The sequence below is a fragment of the Rutidosis leptorrhynchoides genome, chromosome 8 (assembly GCF_046630445.1).
Source record: "Rutidosis leptorrhynchoides isolate AG116_Rl617_1_P2 chromosome 8, CSIRO_AGI_Rlap_v1, whole genome shotgun sequence".
In the NCBI taxonomy this organism is placed as follows: Eukaryota; Viridiplantae; Streptophyta; class Magnoliopsida; order Asterales; family Asteraceae; genus Rutidosis; species Rutidosis leptorrhynchoides.
In genome coordinates this window covers 160,444,460-160,465,830 of record NC_092340.1, presented here as the reverse complement: position 1 = coordinate 160,465,830, position 21,371 = coordinate 160,444,460, and the positions used below count along the sequence as shown (strand labels likewise).

The following is a 21,371-nucleotide window of genomic DNA, read 5'->3' as shown; positions in this document are numbered from 1 at the left end:
AGCAAATGAGATAAAACTTGACAGGGTGTTGTCTACAAATGATTGAAATTTGACATGGTAGTGTCAACAAACTTTTGAAACGAGAAACGGTGTTGTCTAAGAACTTTAACATTAAACTTTGGTGGTCTTTCACTAGTAAACGTTTTCGAAATGTTATTTCTTAAACATACTGTATTGTTTACCTAAAACCTGTAGATTCACTCAACATTATTGTTGACCCGTTTTGCGTGTTTTATTCTCAGGTATTAATTGCTTCCGCTGTAGAATATTGCTGTTACGTAGAAGTCAAGCCAAGCACTGGGACCAGAGTTAACATTCCGTTAAAGGGATTTGACGGGGTGTTACATTTTAATTATTCAAATTATGTTACATTTTTTTCTACTTATTAAATAAAACAAATTATTAAAACACAACAAAAATTAAAAATTAAATGCCACGTCAACATTCCACTAACCCACCCACACCACCAACCCACACCACCACTACTCCACACAACTAACCCACACGTCATAGTCATCAAAAAAGTACAAAAAGCAACCCACGCTCCCAACCCACGCGCCCAACCACTACAAATAGTCTAAGAGATAATATTGCTTGTCATTTTATTTTAAAAGGGTAAATTAAAATATAAATTTTGAATTGGTTTACTTCTGCCTAGCTTTTAGACCTCCTCGTACTCATTTCAAAATAATTAATTAAAATTATTTAAAATTATTTAATTTTAATAATTAAAATAATTATTAATAAGATTTAATAATAATATTTAATTAATAAGATTTTATTTTAAATTAAAATTATTTAGATTAATGACATCACTCACCATGCTTAGATTTTTTTCTTTATTTTTTAATTTTTTTAACAAAGAAATTAGCCTATTAATGACATCATCATTATAAAATTTTAATAGAAACTATAGATAGATTGTTAATAAAACTTAGAGAAATTAATCTAAATTACAATTAATATAGTCCATTAGATTTGCTAGTTACTTGGATTACCCTTTTAATCGAACCATTCAAATTATCCTTGTAACCTAATACAGCAATCACTAAAACTAAATTACCCATTACCCATTACCCATTACCCATATATACCAATGACCACCAAGCTTTTGGTCGTCTTGGCCCAACCCCTACCCAAATTCGGGTCAAAACGACATCAGGGGAAAAGAGAAAAAAAAAAAAAAAAACCAAACACTCCCTTAAAAGGGTTTACTTCTGCCTAGCTTTTAGACCTCCTCGTACTCATTTCAAAATAATTAATTAAAATTATTTAAAATTATTTAATTTTAATAATTAAAATAATTATTAATAAGATTTAATAATAATATTTAATTAATAAGATTTTATTTTAAATTAAAATTATTTAGATTAATGACATCACCCACCATGCTTAGATTTTTTTCTTTATTTTTTAATTTTTTTAACAAAGAAATTAGCCTATTAATGACATCATCATTATAAAATTTTAATAGAAACTATAGATAGATTGTTAATAAAACTTAGAGAAATTAATCTAAATTACAATTAATATAGTCCATTAGATTTGCTAGTTACTTGGATTACCCTTTTAATCGAACCATTCAAATTATCCTTGTAACCTAATACAGCAATCACTAAAACTAAATTACCCATTACCCATTACCCATTACCCATATATACCAATGACCACCAAGCTTTTGGTCGTCTTGGCCCAACCCCTACCCAAATTCGGGTCAAAACGACATCAGGGGAAAAGAGAAAAAAAAAAAAAAAAAAACAAACACTCCCTCAAAATATATTCATCTTTCAAATTCAGTCCCCATATCAGGGGTGCAAAATAAAACTTATTAGTTTAATTAAAAATCTCAACCAAACCTCACCCATATTTTTAACGGGACATATCTTTACGCTCGCCTCGCGTTAAATTATTTCGAACCCACCGTTCAACTCAAAAAAATCTTACGAACACAACGGGACTAACTATACGCGAAACGGACACTTCTAAAAAAACGCTAAATACCTCGGATATATTCAATACATATACACACCTATGTACTAACTACGTGTATCTAAAAACACCCGTAGCAAAACATTTTTACTTATGTAAATACATAACGCTCCGTTAACTATGAATACGCAACTCAAAGGCCCTGCGGCATCGCGCGGGTCCGTTTTACTAGTTATTTTTATTCAAATAATTTTTTATTCAAATTAGTTTTATTCAAATAACTAAAATATATATTGTTATGTTATGCTCTTGCGCTAACTAAGTGGTATTTGACTAATTCAAATGCGTTTTATTAATTATAAGACCCGTTGACACATCTATCTTTGGCGCTATAATTCAATTACTTTTTATTAAATACTCGTATAAGGAATTAGTAGCTATGTACTTGATATGATTTTTTTTTTTTAAAGGCAAGTTGTTGGCATCAAATACTCTCATTTGTCACGCACGCACGCGCTTTCGGGCAGGAAACTCGAATCGCATTAAAGGGATCCGAATCTTATACCATCCCGAGGGGCAGGCGGTCAGACATGAGTCCTGAATACGGGTCGGTAAAACCTTCCTCGGGACAATTCGACTTTCAGGAAATAAATCCTACGAATATTTTTAAGGGGAGAGACTCGAACTTGAGACCTCCTCACCCTCATTCCAATGCACAAGTGCAAAGGGGTGAACCACTGGACCACAAGAGTGGGTTCACTTGATATGATATATTGCATGTATTATTTGGCGTTTTATAATATTCAATTCCAAGCCGATATGAACTTTTAATCATATGCATATATTTTAACAATCTATCGAATGATATACTAAACTAAGTTATAGTCGCGTGGAAGCACATGTAATTAAACATTTTCACATATCATGTGTTAAAGTATTTTTTAGTAACATAACAAAAAAAATATATTTTGTGATAGGTTGATAACGCTGTTAGTTTAGAGAGATTCGAAACATATTTACAATAAAACAAACAACTTTTGTACTCTTCAAATTGATGGAGATTGCAATCATTTAGTCTATTGGAAGTTGACCATTTAATTAAGTAAGATATTTAGATGTTTCCTAGTTTTATGAGCCCTGCGTTGTACAAGAGATGTATAAATTAGTATTTAATAACGTTACTACTGATATTTCATTAAGTGTACAATACAATTATAATGAAAAACACATTTATTACTAATAACATTTGGATCAAAAACTTTAGTATTGAATATTAACGTGAGCTCGTACGTTAATATGGATTAAATTAAATGTGAATTTACAGTCATTATCCTTGTTATCACTTAATTTAAATAAAATTAAATAGACTTTAATTGTCTGTAAAGTGATATGTAGATAGCAATCGTTCATCGAATACCATCATTAACCCTGCCTGTGACGTCACATGCAGAGAGTGCACTTTTTGGGCAAAAAGTATAATCTGCCTGTGACTAGGCAAGGTCAGAATCTGACCTTCATTAATCACGTGTGTCAAATTTTAGTGTCAGATTTCAGTAGAGTCCATCAGTTTTTTATTTTCTTTATTTCTTTTGAGTTTAAAATCATATTTAATAACATAAAAATATAAAAATAACATAAATTAATTTATTTTAATAGTTTAACGATTACATGAAAATTCAACGATTCTCCATTTCCTTGGTAATCCACTCTTCATCCCAATCACTTAGCGCAAATCCGTTGTCTTCTGAAATCATATTATGTAATATGACACAAGTTTCCATCACTCTTCGCATCTTGTTTATTGACATAGTGCGTGCTGCTATCCTTTGCTATCCTTAAAATATGAAACCGACCTTGAAGAACACCAAAAGCCCTCTCTACATTCTTTCGGGCACTAGCTTGAAAGCTAGTAAACTTAATCCTTGGTTCATCTGTGGGACACCTAAAACCCTTGATGAATGTCGCTCAGTCGGGATACATACCGTCAGCTATGTAATAACCTTTAGTGTACTGATTACCATTTACCTCAAACGGTGCGGATGGAGATGTTCCGTTCTTAAGTTTATCAAAAATATACGAATTATTTAAAACATTGATATCATTGTTGGAACCCGCCATTCCAAAAAAGTATGCCAAATCCATAGGTCATACGAAACAACTGCTTCAAGCATAATGGTCAGTTTTTTGTGATAACCCCGAGTGTATTGTCCCTTCAAATCAACGGGATAATTCTTCCACTCCCAATGCATACAATCAACACTACCAAGCATACCCTTAAAACCATGTTTCTCCTCATGTCTAGGATATAATCCTTGAACATCATATGTTTAACACCCCGTCAAAATTCCTTTGACGGAACGTTAACTCTGGTTCCAGTGCTTGGCTTGACTTCTACGTAACGGCAACAATTTACAGCGGAAGCAATTAATACCTGAGAATAAAACACGCAAAACGGATCAACAATAATGTTGAGTGAATCTACAGGTTTTAGGTAAACAATACGGTATGTTTAAGATATACATTTTGAAAACGTTTAATAGTGGAAGACCAACAAGGTTCAATGTTAAAAGTTTGTAAACAACTCCGTGTCCCGTTTAAAAAGTTTGTTGACACTATCATGTCAAGCTTCAAATATTTGTGGACAATACCAAGACAAGTTTCTATCTCAATTGTTCGTAAACCACAGTTTTAAATAACGTTGTATAGTATCTGAAAAACAGTTGTCAGAAAATAGTTTAAGTTCCTTGACCACGAGATTTTACAAGTACAACACAAAGTCGTAAAAACGTTTGCATAATATGAGCACCTGAATACTAGCAATGACCCGAGTATAGAAGCCACTATACCCGCCTTTACCTCCTAAAATGTTATACACTTTTTCGAGCGTATCTAATGTTCAAAATAAATGCACCACAATTTTTATAGCGGGTGAGGTTGTCAACCTAACGGATCCGTCCATCTAAATCGTGCTTACACCGATGGTATTAAAAGTATTCAAGCTAGAGGCTTTTTGAACAAACTCAATATGCATATATAGTACTCGTGTCATTACAAAAGCATTTGATAAAGTAAGTATAATAGCGTGTATTCTCATCCCTGAAAACATGTAAAAAGCGGGACTGTAGACTCACCTTTGAATAAGCTTGGATGACTGACAAAAACTTGTACGGTTTATAGCTGAACAATGCAACCTAAGTATACGTATTTAGGTTGGTCAATATATGTATCTTAAATAAGGGTGGTTTCATAGTATAAGTTGTCTTATTGCTCGACTCGACGCGTTTCAAAGTAAAAGTCAACATATAGACAAGTAATTCATGCAAGTCAACCAAAGTCAACCGAAGTCAAACCGAAAGTCAAACTTGGTCAATGTGGTCAACTAAAGTCAACATCAGTAGGTTCATGTCAAATGTTGGTCAACATGTCAAACCTAAGTCAAACAATACGTTTCAGGTCATGAATAATCATTTTCACAATTTCAGTTTATCGTTGTGCACAAAGTTCATAAACACGTAGCATACTTAGCACAATATCTCATAGTACAAAATTCACGTAAACATGGCAAACTCCAGATCATAAATATACTTAAAATCAATTCCAAAAAGTCTGGCCAGGGACTCATACGATAATTAAAAGTCAGGAATCAGAAGGGGTACATTTGGGGTTTGCCCAGTCAGTTTCTGACCGCGCATTGATTTCGTTTTGACTATAACCGGAGTTAGGAACATGAAATTGATACAATATGTAACACCGTCCATTTTTTTTTTAAATACACAGCGGAAACTTTATACATATAATACTTAAGTTTTACAATACCACACGATTATTATAATCTATCTGGTGTTACGTTAAACAACTAATTTTAGGTTATACAAAAGACATCAGAGTTTGTTCTTCAAACATATCCATCAAAACAGCAAGCTCCTCCCAAAAACCCTAACATACAAGTCTACCTGCATGGGAGGAAGTGAGGGGTTAGCACAAGGCTAAGTGAATGGCGCAGTCCTAACAGGTATAAGCATATAGCATCAAGCTAGCCAATACACAAATAAGGTCTTGATAACAAGAGGATCGGCGTCCTGGTCGGGCCCTTAATTCCAATCGATCAAGTTGGAGTATACCGATAATTCCAGTTACTGTCTCCCTCCCATAGTATCCAGATGCAGGGGGTGCATCGTTCAACTATACTACGCGAATAGTAACTCCTGAACCAGAAAGACTCATTCCTGCCTCTTGCCCAACTTACAAATTTGGCATAACTACAAAACCATAGCTGCCCCACATGTAAGCCAGTTGTCGCTACAAAACCCGCAATCGGCAATATCACTACCAAACTACTAACCCATAGTCGGCATCCAGGGTGGCCACAACAAGTCACATAATATAGCACAGTATATCATTTACTAAGTATTCAGGTGAGTAAGCCAAGGTAACAGTAGCATAACCCGCTACTAAATACTTATAAACATTAGGATAGTCCCACTCACCTGGAAATACAAGAACTCAGTAGTCTTAGTTCACTGAGCCTTCACCTTTTCCTTTATCACCTGAGAATATCATTTCTCTAGTTAGTAACCATTTCAACCAGATTATACATTAGAAGAAATAAACACGACAATATAGTAAATGAGTCAGAATAGCACTTGACCCAAACATACAAACTTCATCACTCGCACGGGTGGGGTCCCACTCGTGCGACTGACCAGATCACTCGTACGGGTGAGTATCCTCACTCTTACGACTGAAAAACTACCCCCCACGAGTGACTTTCAAGTCTACTCGCATGATTTAGAAGCTCACACGTGCGGTTGAACACCTCACCCGTACGGGTGGGTGCCTCACTCGCACGGTTGAGCAGGAACAGCAGCCCAATTGCAATTTTAGCTTTTTCCACCCAACATAAAGTTTGATTTAGTATTTTAAAACCTTATCATTGTAACGTATACTTTAAGACGATTCCAACGATAGTTTATTTGTTGAAAACGGAGTTACGGTTTGAAAGTTATGACCGAAACAAGTTTTCAAAATTCTGACCTGCTGCTCACACGTGTGGCTGAGGCCTCACTCGTACGAGTGAGTCCTCACACTTGTGGATGACCCTCAAAAGTGTGGTCACTCACGCGGTTGATCTATCACTCGTGTGGGAGCTGAAGAACAGCTCCAGCACGCTGTTTTTCGCGTTTTTGGCTCAAAAACTCGATTTTTGCTTGTTTTGGTCGATACAAAGGCTCAAGAATATCACATAACACTTATATAAACTATTTCTAACATCAATCAAGCCTAACAAACACATATACACAAGAATCAAGCTCAAAATTTACCAAAACCCATTTTACCCAAAACCCACTTTTAAATTCATCAAATTCAGAGATATTTACCTTATCTTGATCCTTGTAATCACTAGAATCAGATAAGAGAAATCACTAGCCTTCAATTTGCACTTTTGATTTTAAGGATTTAGAGAGCATGGAGTGTTTTAGGGTTCTTAGTTTCTAAAATAGGTAGAATAAGGAACGTACAGGAGTATATATTCAATTGGGGTTTCTTCATAGTGAGGAAACCCCATTCCCCACTACACACGGGTATTTACCAGTTATCTAAAACACAATGTACCTCATTAGGCAGCCCTAACGAGGTCCAATTCACATAACGAAACCTGTTCTGTGACCCTTGTCACAAAGCGCACATAACTAACTAATCAAATAATTATTAACCCATAATTATTAAAATCACTAATATTAATAATTAATATTCATTAAGGGTAAAAGTCATTTACCGCTAGGCCCGATTCGAGGTCGTTACAAATCCACCCCTTAAGAAAATTCCGTCCTCGGAATCTGGTCCAGGTCAAACAATTGAGGGTATCTAGCTTTCATTAATTCTTCCGTTTCCCAAGTCAAATTAGAACCCAAACTATGTTTCCATTCTACAAGTACCATTGGTATCTGTTTCTTACGTAACCTGGTAACCTTTCTGTCAACAACCCTGACTGGTTCTTCAACTAACTTTTTATTCATGTCAACTTTTAAGTCCTACAAAGGCAGAATCTGACTTTCGTCGTCTACCTTGCACTTACGAAGATAACATATGTTAAATGTATCGTGAATACCAGCTAACTCTGCAGGAAGATCCAGAACCACGGTTTGATCGTTCAATATCTGCCTGATGTTAAATGGACCTATATACCTTGGAGCTAATTTTCCGGGTTTACCAAAACGAATTACACCTTTTCACAGCGATACCTTCAGGTACACACGTTCACCCATAGAAAATGTCACTGGTCGTCTACGAGGATCTGCGTACATTTTCTGTCTATCTCTAGCAGCTTTTAACTTCTCTCGAGCTATTGCAACTTTATCAGCGGTTTGTTGTACAATTTCAGGACCTGCAAACTGTTTCTCTCCGGCCTCTAACCAACAAGTCGGAGTTCTGCATCGTCTACCATACAACATCTCGTAGGGTGGCATGCCGATACTTGAATGATACGAATTATTGTATGCAAATTCTATCAATGGTAAGTGAGAATCCCATGACCCACCATATTCTAATACATAAGCTCTTAACATATCCTCTAACGTTTGAATAGTTCACTCACTTTGACCATCCGTTTGAGGATGATACGCTGTACTAAGATTAACACGAGTACCCAAATTTTGTTGTAAACTCTGCCAGAAGTTAGATACAAATCTCGAATCCCTATCTGACACAATAGATAATGGTATCCCATGCCGAACTAAAACTTCATTTATGTACAGCTGAGCCAATTTACTCAACGATGTCGTTTCACTAGCAGGCGAAAAGTGTGCGCTCTTGGTTAATCGATCAACAATCACCCAGATCATATCATGTCCCTTCTGGGTTCGAGGTAACTTAGTTACAAAATACATTGTTATATATTCCCATTTCTATTCTGGAATTTCTAATTGACGTAATGATCCATAGGGTTTTTGATGTTCAGCTTTAACTTGGGCGCAAATATGACATTTTTCCACAAAATGTGCGATGTCTTTCTTCATTGTTGGCCACCAATACAGAGTTTTCAAATCATGATACATCTTTGTACTTCCTGGATGAATGGATAATCTTTATTTGTGCGCCTCATTCATAATTAATTCCCTCAATTCTCCGAGTAAAGGAACCCATATTCGATTGTTGAAAGTTTTTAATCCACGAGAATCGTCAATTAAATCCTTTTTTCTCTTAACTAAAAGCTCGGATTTTAAATGTTCATCCCTCAAGGCTTCTAACTGCGTCATCTTTAATCACTCAATCAGATCAGATACAATTTCAATTCGCATAAATTTCACATTGTCAATGGATCCTTTTCGGCTTAAAGCATCAGCGACTACATTTGCCTTACCCAGATGGTAGCGGATTTCACAATCATAATCTTTTATTAATTCTTGCCACCGTCTCTGCCGCATATTCAACTCTTTCTGAGAAAAGATATACTTTAAACTCTTGTGATCTGTACAAATAACGCAGTGCGTACCGTATAAATAATGTCTCCATAGCTTCAAAGCAAAAACCACTGCTGCCATTTCTAAGTCATGTACTGGATAATTCTTTTCATGAGTTTTCAACTGCCGCGAAGCATACGCAATAACCTTCTCTCGCTGCATTAACACACAACCCAAACCCACATATGACGCATCACAATATACCATAAAATCATCAGTACCCTCAGGTAGCGCTAATATCGGAGCTTGACACAATAGCTGCTTCAATGTTTGAAATGCTTTCTCCTGTTCATCACCCCAACCCAAACCCGCATATGACGCATCACAATATACCATAAAATCATCAGTACCCTCGGGTAGCGCTAATATCGGAGCTTGACACAATAGCTGCTTCAATGTTTGAAATGCTTTCTCCTGTTCATCACCCCATTGAAAAGATACATCTTTTCTAGTTAACTTTGTTAATGGACCCGCAATCTTAGAGAAATCCTTGATAAATCAACGGTAATACCCTGCCAAACCCAGAAAACTCTTAATTTCAGTCAGAGTTTTCGGTGCATTCCAATTCATTACCGCTTCTATTTTGGATGGATCCACTTTGATACCTTCTTGACAAATAACATGACCCATAAAATGAACTTCACGTAACCAAAATTCACATTTGGAAAACTTGGCGTATAACTGTTCTTGTTTCAACAATTCTAATACTTGACGTAGGTGATCAGCATGCTCAGACTCTGTCTTTGAATAGATCAGAATGTCGTCAATAAATACTATGACAAACTTATCGAGAAACTGTCGACACACCCGATTCATTAAATCCATAAAAATTGCTGGAGCATTCGTTAACCCGAACGGCATCACCAAAAACTCATAGTGACCGTACCTAGTACGAAATGTTGTTTTCGGAATATCGGATTCAGCAACACGAACTTGATGATACCCGGACCGTAAATCTATTTTTGAAAAGAACGAAGCTCCTTGAAGCTGATCGAATAAATCATCTATCCTCGGAAGAGGATACTTATTCTTCACGGTTCTTTTGTTCAATTCCCGATAATCAATACACATTCGAAGCGTACCATCTTTCTTTTTCACGAATAACACAGGAGCACCCCATGGTGATGAACTCGGTTGTATAAACCCACGATCTAGCAAATCTTGAATTTGCGTCATCATGTCGCGAATCTCGGACGGAGCTAACCTATAAGGAGCTTTAGCCACTGGTGTAGATCCTGGCATCAAGTCAATTTTGTATTCTACTTCCCTAACTGGCGACAAACCCAGTAATTCATCTGGAAATACTTCTGGGAAGTCGCGCACTACTGGAATATCAGCTACCGTCTTTTTCTCTTTCTTAGTATCAATTACATACGCTAGAAACGAATCACATCCCTTGGCTAACGATTTCATAGCTTTCATCATTGAAATTAACGGACGATTAAACCCGCCCCGTTCACCTCGGGCCACAGCACATGTCCCATCGGCCAAAGGAAAATAAATTATTTTCTTATCACAATTTATACTTGCCTTATGGCGACTTAACCAATTCATACCAAGAACTACATCAAAACTAGGTATGGGCATCACTAAGCAAGTCACCGAAAATACACTCCCATCTATTTCTATACTTAATCCAGACACAGATGTTGTGACTGGAACAGTCTTACCACTGGCTACTTCCACTTCTGACGATTCAGGTAGCATAGAAACATGCAAGTTTAACTTATCACAGAATCTAGTAGCCATAAAAGAACGATTGGCTCCGCAATCAAACAATACACGAGCAGGTGTAGAGTTAACCAAAAACATACCGGTGATAGCATCGTCAGCAGTAGTAGCTGCGTCTACCAACATCTGGAAGGCTCTTGCTTCAGGTCTTAGAGGAGTCTTACGCTTCTGTCCAGTTGACGAAGCCGAAGATCCCCCGACTGTCGCTGTCCTTACTCCTGCCCCTACCCCAGAACTCATCTTCCTTGCGAATGGACAATCAACTGATCTGTGCCCTGATTTGTGACAATTCCAGCAAACATTTTCTTTAAATGAGCAGGCCTGAATATCATGACCCATTACTCCGCACCGCATGCACCTCTTTGTCAAATTAGTACAAGGACCCGCATGAGTCGATTTAAAACTGTTGACCACCATGAGACTGTAACGACCCGACCAAAATCGTCATTGACGGCGCCGCTAACTGAGGTCCCGTTACGTGGTCGTAGTCCCTATATGAGACTCGTTTGACCAAAATTATGTCGCATTCATTTGAAAAGTACAAGACTTGCAAAGTAAGTTTACAACCGTTCGACAACAAGTCTGAGTTTACAAAAGTTATAAAATATAAATGAAAGAACTCGCGACATAATTAGTTTAAAAATCACAGTTGCTATAAATAGCGTAAGTATGTAGACAAAAGTTTAAATCCAAAAGTGTTATCCCTAGCGCATGCATGCACGGTTGACTCCAATCAAGTAATCAAAGAATGCGGAAGCATGTATCAAGTAGCCAAGTATGAACCTGAGAAAACATGTAGAAAACTGTCAACGAAAAACGTTGGTGAGATCATAAATGTATTTGTAAAAGTATATTTTGAACCACAATAGTTTGTATAGATGATTATCCAAATCGTATTTATTCCGAAGAATGTAGTTTGTATTGCGAGCACCCAATTACCAAAGCTTAACTGAATCTTCCCTCTGAATTTTGAATATAGTGTTAGAACATACACTATGCACGTTGAAATTATATTTCATCCACTAACGGTAGCGAACCGTCTGAATGAGGGTTCGTTAAACCCGTATGGCCACACAACATAATCACTCGCTTACACTTACACCCTGCAAGTGGAACTAATGATAATTGGATTGAGGACTTTTGTTCTAACTCGTCTGTATCTTTGTATTCGTATTTGTGTTCAAAGTATAAAAGTATGAAAAGTATATATACATGTGAAATGTATATAAGTATGTAATGTATATGTTTCTCAGCCCACGATTTAAAAGAATAAAAGTTGTTGAAAAGGTGGGACTATGATCTCACCTCGAGTGCACGAGTATAAAAGTACTTCACAAAGTAAACGTGTGCATGAAAGTTGCTTAGCCTTGACCTAAACAAGTAAGTTGTATCAATTAACCGGTTACGACACAAGGTCGGGCGAAATGTGTTCAATTAGTCCTATGGCTCGTTACGACTCGATTAAGTATAGCATGTGAATCACGTTGTCAAGTTTCATACAAGAAACAAGTATAAAAGCATGTTAGAATGATTGTATAAAAGTTTGGTTAAGTTTGACTAAAAGTCAAACTTGGTCAAAGTCAACGAAAAAGTCAACACGTTCGGGTTCGGTCCCGAACTATTTTTCTGAGGTTTTTATTCATATATAAGCATATTAGAACAAGTTTCATGTGAATCGGAGGTCGGTAGCTAGTCAAACATTTCGCGTGAAATGTGACAAAGTGAGCAGAATCTGGCCAGGCGATTCTGCGCTCCGCGCGGGGATGTGGCGCGCCGCGCCACTACCTGGGCAGAGAATTCTGGTCAGTTTTTCCAAGTGTGCACGAACCAAAACCTTTTCCAACCCAATTCTTGACCCGCAAACACTTATAATGCCTATCATATATCGTCGAAAAGGTATTTTGACGAGGAATACAACTAACCATATATCATAAATCAAAAACATCATTTACAATAACCGAAAACTCGTCAATTGATCAAGAAAGGTTTATTTTCAAAGTTTCAAGTTCGTAAAACGTATTTTATGATTCGGGAATCCAATTTACACATACGATATGCCGTTTTGAAGGTAATGAAGCATACATTACAACTAAACACTTACTAATAACATTTCATGGCATTCGAAACATCAAAAGCTCGTTTTAAGTCTATCAAACCCTAACCAAAATCTGCAAAAATCAATATTCATGTTTTTGAAGTTTCCTTAATCAACCTACGCATCAAAACGAAGCTAGTGATACTAGTAACACAATTAAAACATGAACTTTAACAATTTAACAACATTAACTCATCCAAAATCAAAGATTTAGCACACCCATTTCAAATGTTCAAACTAGTTACTCAAAACAACGAATCGAGCAAACAAAACATATATTCATGTTACACACGAGCCATAGACACTAACTAACACAATTTCAAGTATATAAAACGAATTTAGAGAAATTTAGTGTTTTAGAAATGTTACCCAAAATGGATGAAATTGGTACCAAATCGAAGAGGATGATGAGAGGATCACGAATATGTAATTTGTTTTGAAGTTTGCTTCCCGATCCGGATTTAGATGATGAATTATGTTTGTGTTCTTGAGAGAAAAAAAAGAAAGAAAGAGAGAGAGATGGAGGGATTGAATGGTGGTGATTGGGGTGGACTAGTTGACCTAGTCAACTAGTTTGCCCCGTGTCAATTTTAGTCCCTCGAGTTTAGAAGCGGGTGCGGGATTTAACCAAACGAATATTTTAAAAACGCTCGAGTAGACGAGTGATGTTATAATTAAATAACGAGAATATTATAAACGTTAGTCAACGGAAATTGGGAATTTAAATAGCGAAAGATATTATTTTAAAAAAAAGACGGTGTTAAAAATAAATTTAACGGAAAAACGCGGGATGTTACATTATCCACACCTCAAAAGAAATTTCGTCCCGAAATTTAGTTGGAAGTAGTAGTTGTTGAATCTTACTCGAGATCTTGCGTTGTAAATTCTACGAATAAGTGAAGGTACGTCCTTGAGTATTTCCACGAATTTTGACGGTCGGGATCATATGTTGTTTTAAGGTTTGGCTTCCATGATTCATGGTTTCAATCGGTCCTCCTAGGAAGTGAGGTTTATCGTCGATAGTGAGTTCATCAAAGGAGATAACAAGTTCTCGTTTCGCAAAACACGTCTTTGAGTTGATACATCGAATGTAGGATAAACGGAGACCCAAAATGAGTCGGAAAAATCTAAACGGCTAGCGACGGGTCCAAAACGCCCCAAGAATTTAAAGGATCAAAATATCGCGGATTTAGCTTCCTACGTTTTTTTCGAAACGGATTGCACCCTTCCAAGGTGCGACTCTTAACGTGACGCGGTTTCCCACGTGGAATTTGAAATGTTTACGTCTAACATCGGCGTAGCTCTTGGTGATTACGAGTCGCGTAGGGTTTTACCTGAATATGAATAAATTTTCTCGGTTGCTCATGAATAATCCCGGTCCCGGTGAATTGGTCATCGTTTACTTGGTTCGACAAAAGGAGAATGACGTTTCCGGTCATATAAGGTTTCGAAGGCGTGGCGTCAATACTCGAATGAAAATTTTGTAGTAAGAGAGTTTGATTAAAGGCAAAGACGTTTCTCAAGAAAATTTGAAGTTGGTAATACAAATTCGTATTATGGTTTTCATGACTTAAATCGTATGTTTGTTCGGTCCGTCGGGTTGTGGATGGTACGCGGTACTCATGTCTAAACGGGGTCCCGAGGCTTTTTGTAAGGTACTCCAAAATCTAGAAGTGAAACGAGGATCTCGATCCGAAACGGGGTACATTTCCCTAAGGCATATTGAACAAGTTTGCTAGGAATTGAAAACGTTAGCTAGGACAAGTTTCTCAAGAAAATTCGCGTCGCGGAAGATTTATCGGTTTCCAAAAACGTTCGTCGGGGCAAGTTCTTATCGGGTTTTGAAAACGATTGTTAGGACTATCCACCCTCGCGGCGAATACTTGTATGACGTGAAGAGTCGCTCTCCATTGAGAATTTAGAATAAGGACCTCCTGAACCGGAAGTACGAGGGTGATGCAAGAGAAGTTTCCGCCCCGATGTGAGCATAACGAGTAAATTGTAGTTAGTCAATAAGACTGCGCGAGGACGAGCTAGTATACCCGTGTGACATACGGTTGAAGTCGAATGGAATCGGTAATTCATTCGGAAGCATAAGTATAGTTCGACAAAAAAAAAAATCGAAGGTGTGTCCCCGGTATGGTTGTTATAAATATTTTCGAAGTTTTCGGATGTCCAAACCTGAAAAGATGAAGTCATGTACATGGCACATGGTGGTGTTTAGGTTGATCGAGTCTAACCACCATCACGCGTCACTAGAACTTTGGTATGTCTTACCGTAATATAACCACGTTGATCGAGTGTCGTTATATTACGCTAACTCATACCTCCATTCCCACATCACTCTATAGATTCAAGTTCGTGTAATCGTGAAGTTTAAAATAAACAAAGTGTAACAACGTCTCTAACGTGACTCGTATTGAATCGAAAGAATTAGTGCAACTATAAAGAAGCGTTCCCCGAGTGAAGTGTATAAATGATTGTTCACGTCAATGTGGTTCGAGTCAGACAATAAGGTATTCAGGTATCAAAAGAGTAACGAGTCATGATAACGAGTAGCACGCAACCGTAGTGATAAATGTTGATGACGATACTCACCTAGAGTAGTGATGGTAGTAACACCAAAAAGTAGATAGTAAGAAACACCAGTGGGAAACCGATAGTAAGTTGAAACGGTGGCAAATAACAATCCGGGAGACAGAGTTCCCGAACAAGTGTGACTAATGAAGTCGTCGTCATCCATACGTGTATGAATCATGAATTTACGTGTGTTACCAAAAAGTGGCGGAATACGAGTTCGTATGATGAAGGTTGGGTACCATTAAAAAGTTTGCCTAAGAATGATTCAAGTATAATGCACAAGTAGTCAAGTAAGTGCTATCTATAGCAAATGTATGTCAGAATGCAAATGCTAACTATCCGGTTGTAGTCTAGACTCACTAATGCGTCCTAACGACTCTGTTAGACACACTAATGCACGTCCTAGTTCCCTACAACCAACGCTCTGATACCACTTGTAACGACCCGACCAAAATCGTCATTGACGGCGCCGCTAACTGAGGTCCCGTTACGTGGTCGTAGTCCCTATATGAGACTCGTTTGACCAAAATTATGTCGCATTCATTTGAAAAGTACAAGACTTGCAAAGTAAGTTTACAACCGTTCGACAACAAGTCTGAGTTTACAAAAGTTATAAAATATAAATGAAAGAACTCGCGACATAATTAGTTTAAAAATCACAGTTGCTATAAATAGCGTAAGTATGTAGACAAAAGTTTAAATCCAAAAGTGTTATCCCTAGCGCATGCATGCACGGTTGACTCCAATCAAGTAATCAAAGAATGCGGAAGCATGTATCAAGTAGCCAAGTATGAACCTGAGAAAACATGTAGAAAACTGTCAACGAAAAACGTTGGTGAGATCATAAATGTATTTGTAAAAGTATATTTTGAACCACAATAGTTTGTATAGATGATTATCCAAATCGTATTTATTCCGAAGAATGTAGTTTGTATTGCGAGCACCCAATTACCAAAGCTTAACTGAATCTTCCCTCTGAATTTTGAATATAGTGTTAGAACATACACTATGCACGTTGAAATTATATTTCATCCACTAACGGTAGCGAACCGTCTGAATGAGGGTTCGTTAAACCCGTATGGCCACACAACATAATCACTCGCTTACACTTACACCCTGCAAGTGGAACTAATGATAATTGGATTGAGGACTTTTGTTCTAACTCGTCTGTATCTTTGTATTCGTATTTGTGTTCAAAGTATAAAAGTATGAAAAGTATATATACATGTGAAATGTATATAAGTATGTAATGTATATGTTTCTCAGCCCACGATTTAAAAGAATAAAAGTTGTTGAAAAGGTGGGACTATGATCTCACCTCGAGTGCACGAGTATAAAAGTACTTCACAAAGTAAACGTGTGCATGAAAGTTGCTTAGCCTTGACCTAAACAAGTAAGTTGTATCAATTAACCGGTTACGACACAAGGTCGGGCGAAATGTGTTCAATTAGTCCTATGGCTCGTTACGACTCGATTAAGTATAGCATGTGAATCACGTTGTCAAGTTTCATACAAGAAACAAGTATAAAAGCATGTTAGAATGATTGTATTAAAGTTTGGTTAAGTTTGATTAAAAGTCAAACTTGGTCAAAGTCAACGAAAAAGTCAACACGTTCGGGTTCGGTCCCGAACTATTTTTCTGAGGTTTTTATTCATATATAAGCATATTAGAACAAGTTTCATGTGAATCGGAGGTCGGTAGCTAGTCAAACATTTCGCGTGAAATGTGACAAAGTGAGCAGAATCTGGCCAGGCGATTCTGCGAGCCGCGCGGGGATGTGGCGCGCCGCGCCACTACCTGGGCAGAGAATTCTGGTCAGTTTTTCCAAGTGTGCACGAACCAAAACCTTTTCCAACCCAATTCTTGACCCGCAAACACTTATAATGCCTATCATATATCGTCGAAAAGGTATTTTGACGAGGAATACAACTAACCATATATCATAAATCAAAAACATCATTTACAATAACCGAAAACTCGTCAATTGATCAAGAAAGGTTTATTTTCAAAGTTTCAAGTTCGTAAAACGTATTTTATGATTCGGGAATCCAATTTACACATACGATATGCCGTTTTGAAGGTAATGAAGCATACATTACAACTAAACACTTACTAATAACATTTCATGGCATTCGAAACATCAAAAGCTCGTTTTAAGTCTATCAAACCCTAACCAAAATCCGCAAAAATCAATATTCATGTTTTTGAAGTTTCCTTAATCAACCTACGCATCAAAACGAAGCTAGTGATACTAGTAACACAATTAAAACATGAACTTTAACAATTTAACAACATTAACTCATCCAAAATCAAAGATTTAGCACACCCATTTCAAATGTTCAAACTAGTTACTCAAAACAACGAATCGAGCAAACAAAACATATATTCATGTTACACATGAGCCATAGACACTAACTAACACAATTTCAAGTATATAAAACGAATTTAGAGAAATTTAGTGTTTTAGAAATGTTACCCAAAATGGATGAAATTGGTACCAAATCGAAGAGGATGATGAGAGGATCACGAATATGTAATTTGTTTTGAAGTTTGCTTCCCGATCCGGATTTAGATGATGAATTATGTTTGTGTTCTTGAGAGAAAAAAAAGAAAGAAAGAGAGAGAGATGGAGGGATTGAATGGTGGTGATTGGGGTGGACTAGTTGACCTAGTCAACTAGTTTGCCCCGTGTCAATTTTAGTCCCTCGAGTTTAGAAGCGGGTGCGGGATTTAACCAAACGAATATTTTAAAAACGCTCGAGTAGACGAGTGATGTTATAATTAAATAACGAGAATATTATAAACGTTAGTCAACGGAAATTGGGAATTTAAATAGCGAAAGATATTATTTTAAAAAAAAAAGACGGTGTTAAAAATAAATTTAACGGAAAAACGCGGGATGTTACAGAGACTTCTTTGATTTGAAACTACCTTGACTTGACGTCTGTTTGGGCTGCATCACCATTTCATTTTGACTATCTTTGGCCGCCTTGGTATCTCCTTCCACCATTTTGGCTATGGCAAAGGCTTGAGGTAACGAAGGTGCCATTCTTACCAATGATCTGTATTCTGGCAAGATCATTTCCACAAACTGATCAATCTTAGATTGTTCATCAGGAAGCCATTGTTGTACAAAGCGAAGCTTGTCAGTGAACTTCTCGATCACTTCGTCAATTGTCATCTGTCTGGTCATCTTTAGATCCATAAATTCCCGCTTCATTCTTGAGATCTCATAAGGAGTGTAATACTGTTCGCATACCTTAGCTGCAAATTGTTCCCAAGTCACCTGGTTCAACATTTCCTTTGACATCTGAGAAGTTATTGAATCCCACCAACCCATTGCTTTCTTTTTCAACAATCTGCTGGCATAAGTTACACGTAATTCGGGCTCGCATTGACAGGCTTCCAATGTTCGATCTACCTCACATAACCAATCAAAGGTTTCAGTCGGATTAGAACTACCGACATACTCTGGAGGTTTGCATTCAAGGAATTGCTTAAAAGTTCACTTTTTCTTTGTTTCAGTTGTTAGTGGCTGCCACATTTGAATCACGTAAGGATACATAACTTGACCCGGGTTTTGGTATGCCTGTTGAGGTTGTGACTGTTGCTGAGGCGGCGTTTGAAACTTTGGAAATGGCAACGGAGTTTGGAACTGTTGTGGTTGTGATGAAGTTCCCCCTGATGCAGACCCAAACTGAGGTACGGAAAACCCTGGAGGTGCAGTATCATCATTACCCGTCGTGGTACCCGCAGAAACAATACCTTCTAGCTCAGTTATCCTGTCTCGGGATTCTTTCAATCGAATCTCCAATCGTTGGATGTACTCTTGCTGATCAGTATCTGAGTCTTCCTCTTCAGGTGGAGCTCTGAAGATTCCGGGGGTAGGTGGAGCTCGGACATCCTGCCTTTCGTCAGTCATCTTTCACCTGTACTACACATCATCTCACAAAAGCTTAGGGATAATCCGTTAGTACCTACAGACTATCATACCATTCTCTACATTCACTTAGCTTGTCTTCCAAGGATATGTTTGACACACTATCGAAGATCTGGGAACATGACATCCATGTGTACACGTTGCCAAACATACGCTCTGATACCAAGTTGTAACACCGTCCATTTTTTTTAAAAATACACAGCGGAAACTTTATACATATAATACTTAAGTTTTAAAATACCACACGATTATTATAATCTATCTGGTATTACGTTAAACAACTAATTTTAGGTTATACAAAAGACATCAGAGTTTGTTCTTCAAACATATCCATCAAAACAGCAAGCTCCTCCCAAAAACCCTAACATACAAGTCTACCTGCATGGGAGGAAGTGAGGGGTTAGCACAAGGCTAAGTGAATGGCGCAGTCCTAACAGGTATAAGCATATAGCATCAAGCTAGCCAATACACAAACAAGGTCTTGATAACAAGAGGATCGGCGGCCTGGCCGGGCCCTTAACTCCAATCGATCAAGTTGGACTATACCGATAATTCCAGTTACTGTCTCCCTCGCATAGTATCCAGATGCAGGGGGTGCATCGTTCAACTATACTACGCGAATAGTAACTCCTGAACCAGAAAGACTCATTCCTGCCTCTTGCCCAACTTACAAATTTGGCATAACTACAAAACCATAGCTGCCCCACATGTAAGCCAGTTGCCGCTACAAAACCCGCAATCGGCAATATCACTACCAGACTACTAACCCGTAGTCGGCATCCAGGGTGGCCACAACAAGTCACATAATATAGCACAGTATATCATTTACTAAGTATTCAGGTGAGTATGCCAAGGTAACAGTAGCATAACCCGCTACTAAATACTTATAAACATTTGGATAGTCCCACTCACCTGGAAATACAAGAACTCAGTAGTCTTATTTCACTGAGCCTTCACCTTTTCCTTTATCACCTGAGAATATCATTTCTCTAGTTAGTAACCATTTCAACCAAATTATACATTAGAAGAAATAAACACGACAATACAGTAAATGAGTCAGAATAGCACTTGACCCAAACATACAAACTCCATCACTCGCACGAGTGGGGTCCCACTCGTGCGACTGACCAGATCACTCATACGGGTGAGTATCCTCACTCGTACGACTGACAAACTACCCCCCACGAGTGACTTTCAAGTCCACTCGCATGATTTAGAAGCTCACACGTGCGGTTGAACACCTCACCCGTACGGGTAAGTGCCTCACTCGTACGGTTGAGCAGGAACAGCAGCCCAATTGCAATTTTAGCTTTTTCCACCCAATATAAATTTTGATTTAGCATTTTAAAACCTTATCATTGTAATGTACACTTCAAGACTATTCCAACGATAGTTTATTTGTCGAAAACGGAGTTACGGTTTGAAAGTTATGACCGAAACAAGTTTCCAAAATTCTGACCTGCTGCTCACACGTGTGGCTGAGGCCTCACTCGTACGAGTGAGTCCTCACACGTGTGGATGACCCTCAAAAGTGTGGTCACTTGCGCGGTTGATCTGTCACTCGTGTAAGAGCTGAAGAACAGCTCTAGCACGCTGTTTTTCGCGTTTTTGGCCCAAAAACTCGATTTTTGCTTG

The 21,371-nt window shown here is 37.6% G+C and overlaps 1 protein-coding gene across 1 annotated transcript; it reads right to left on the bottom strand.

Moving 5' to 3' along the window:
* Positions 1 to 9,191: 9,191 nt before the first annotated feature.
* LOC139863912 (uncharacterized) lies at positions 9,192 to 11,459 on the bottom strand. The gene is made up of 3 exons (XM_071852514.1): positions 10,497 to 11,459; positions 9,422 to 9,878; positions 9,192 to 9,274 (listed from the first exon to the last, which is right to left on the bottom strand). Exons 1-3 carry the CDS (start codon positions 11,457 to 11,459, stop codon positions 9,192 to 9,194), a joined length of 1,503 nt encoding a protein of 500 aa, XP_071708615.1.
* Between the last annotated feature and the right edge of the window lie 9,912 nt (positions 11,460 to 21,371).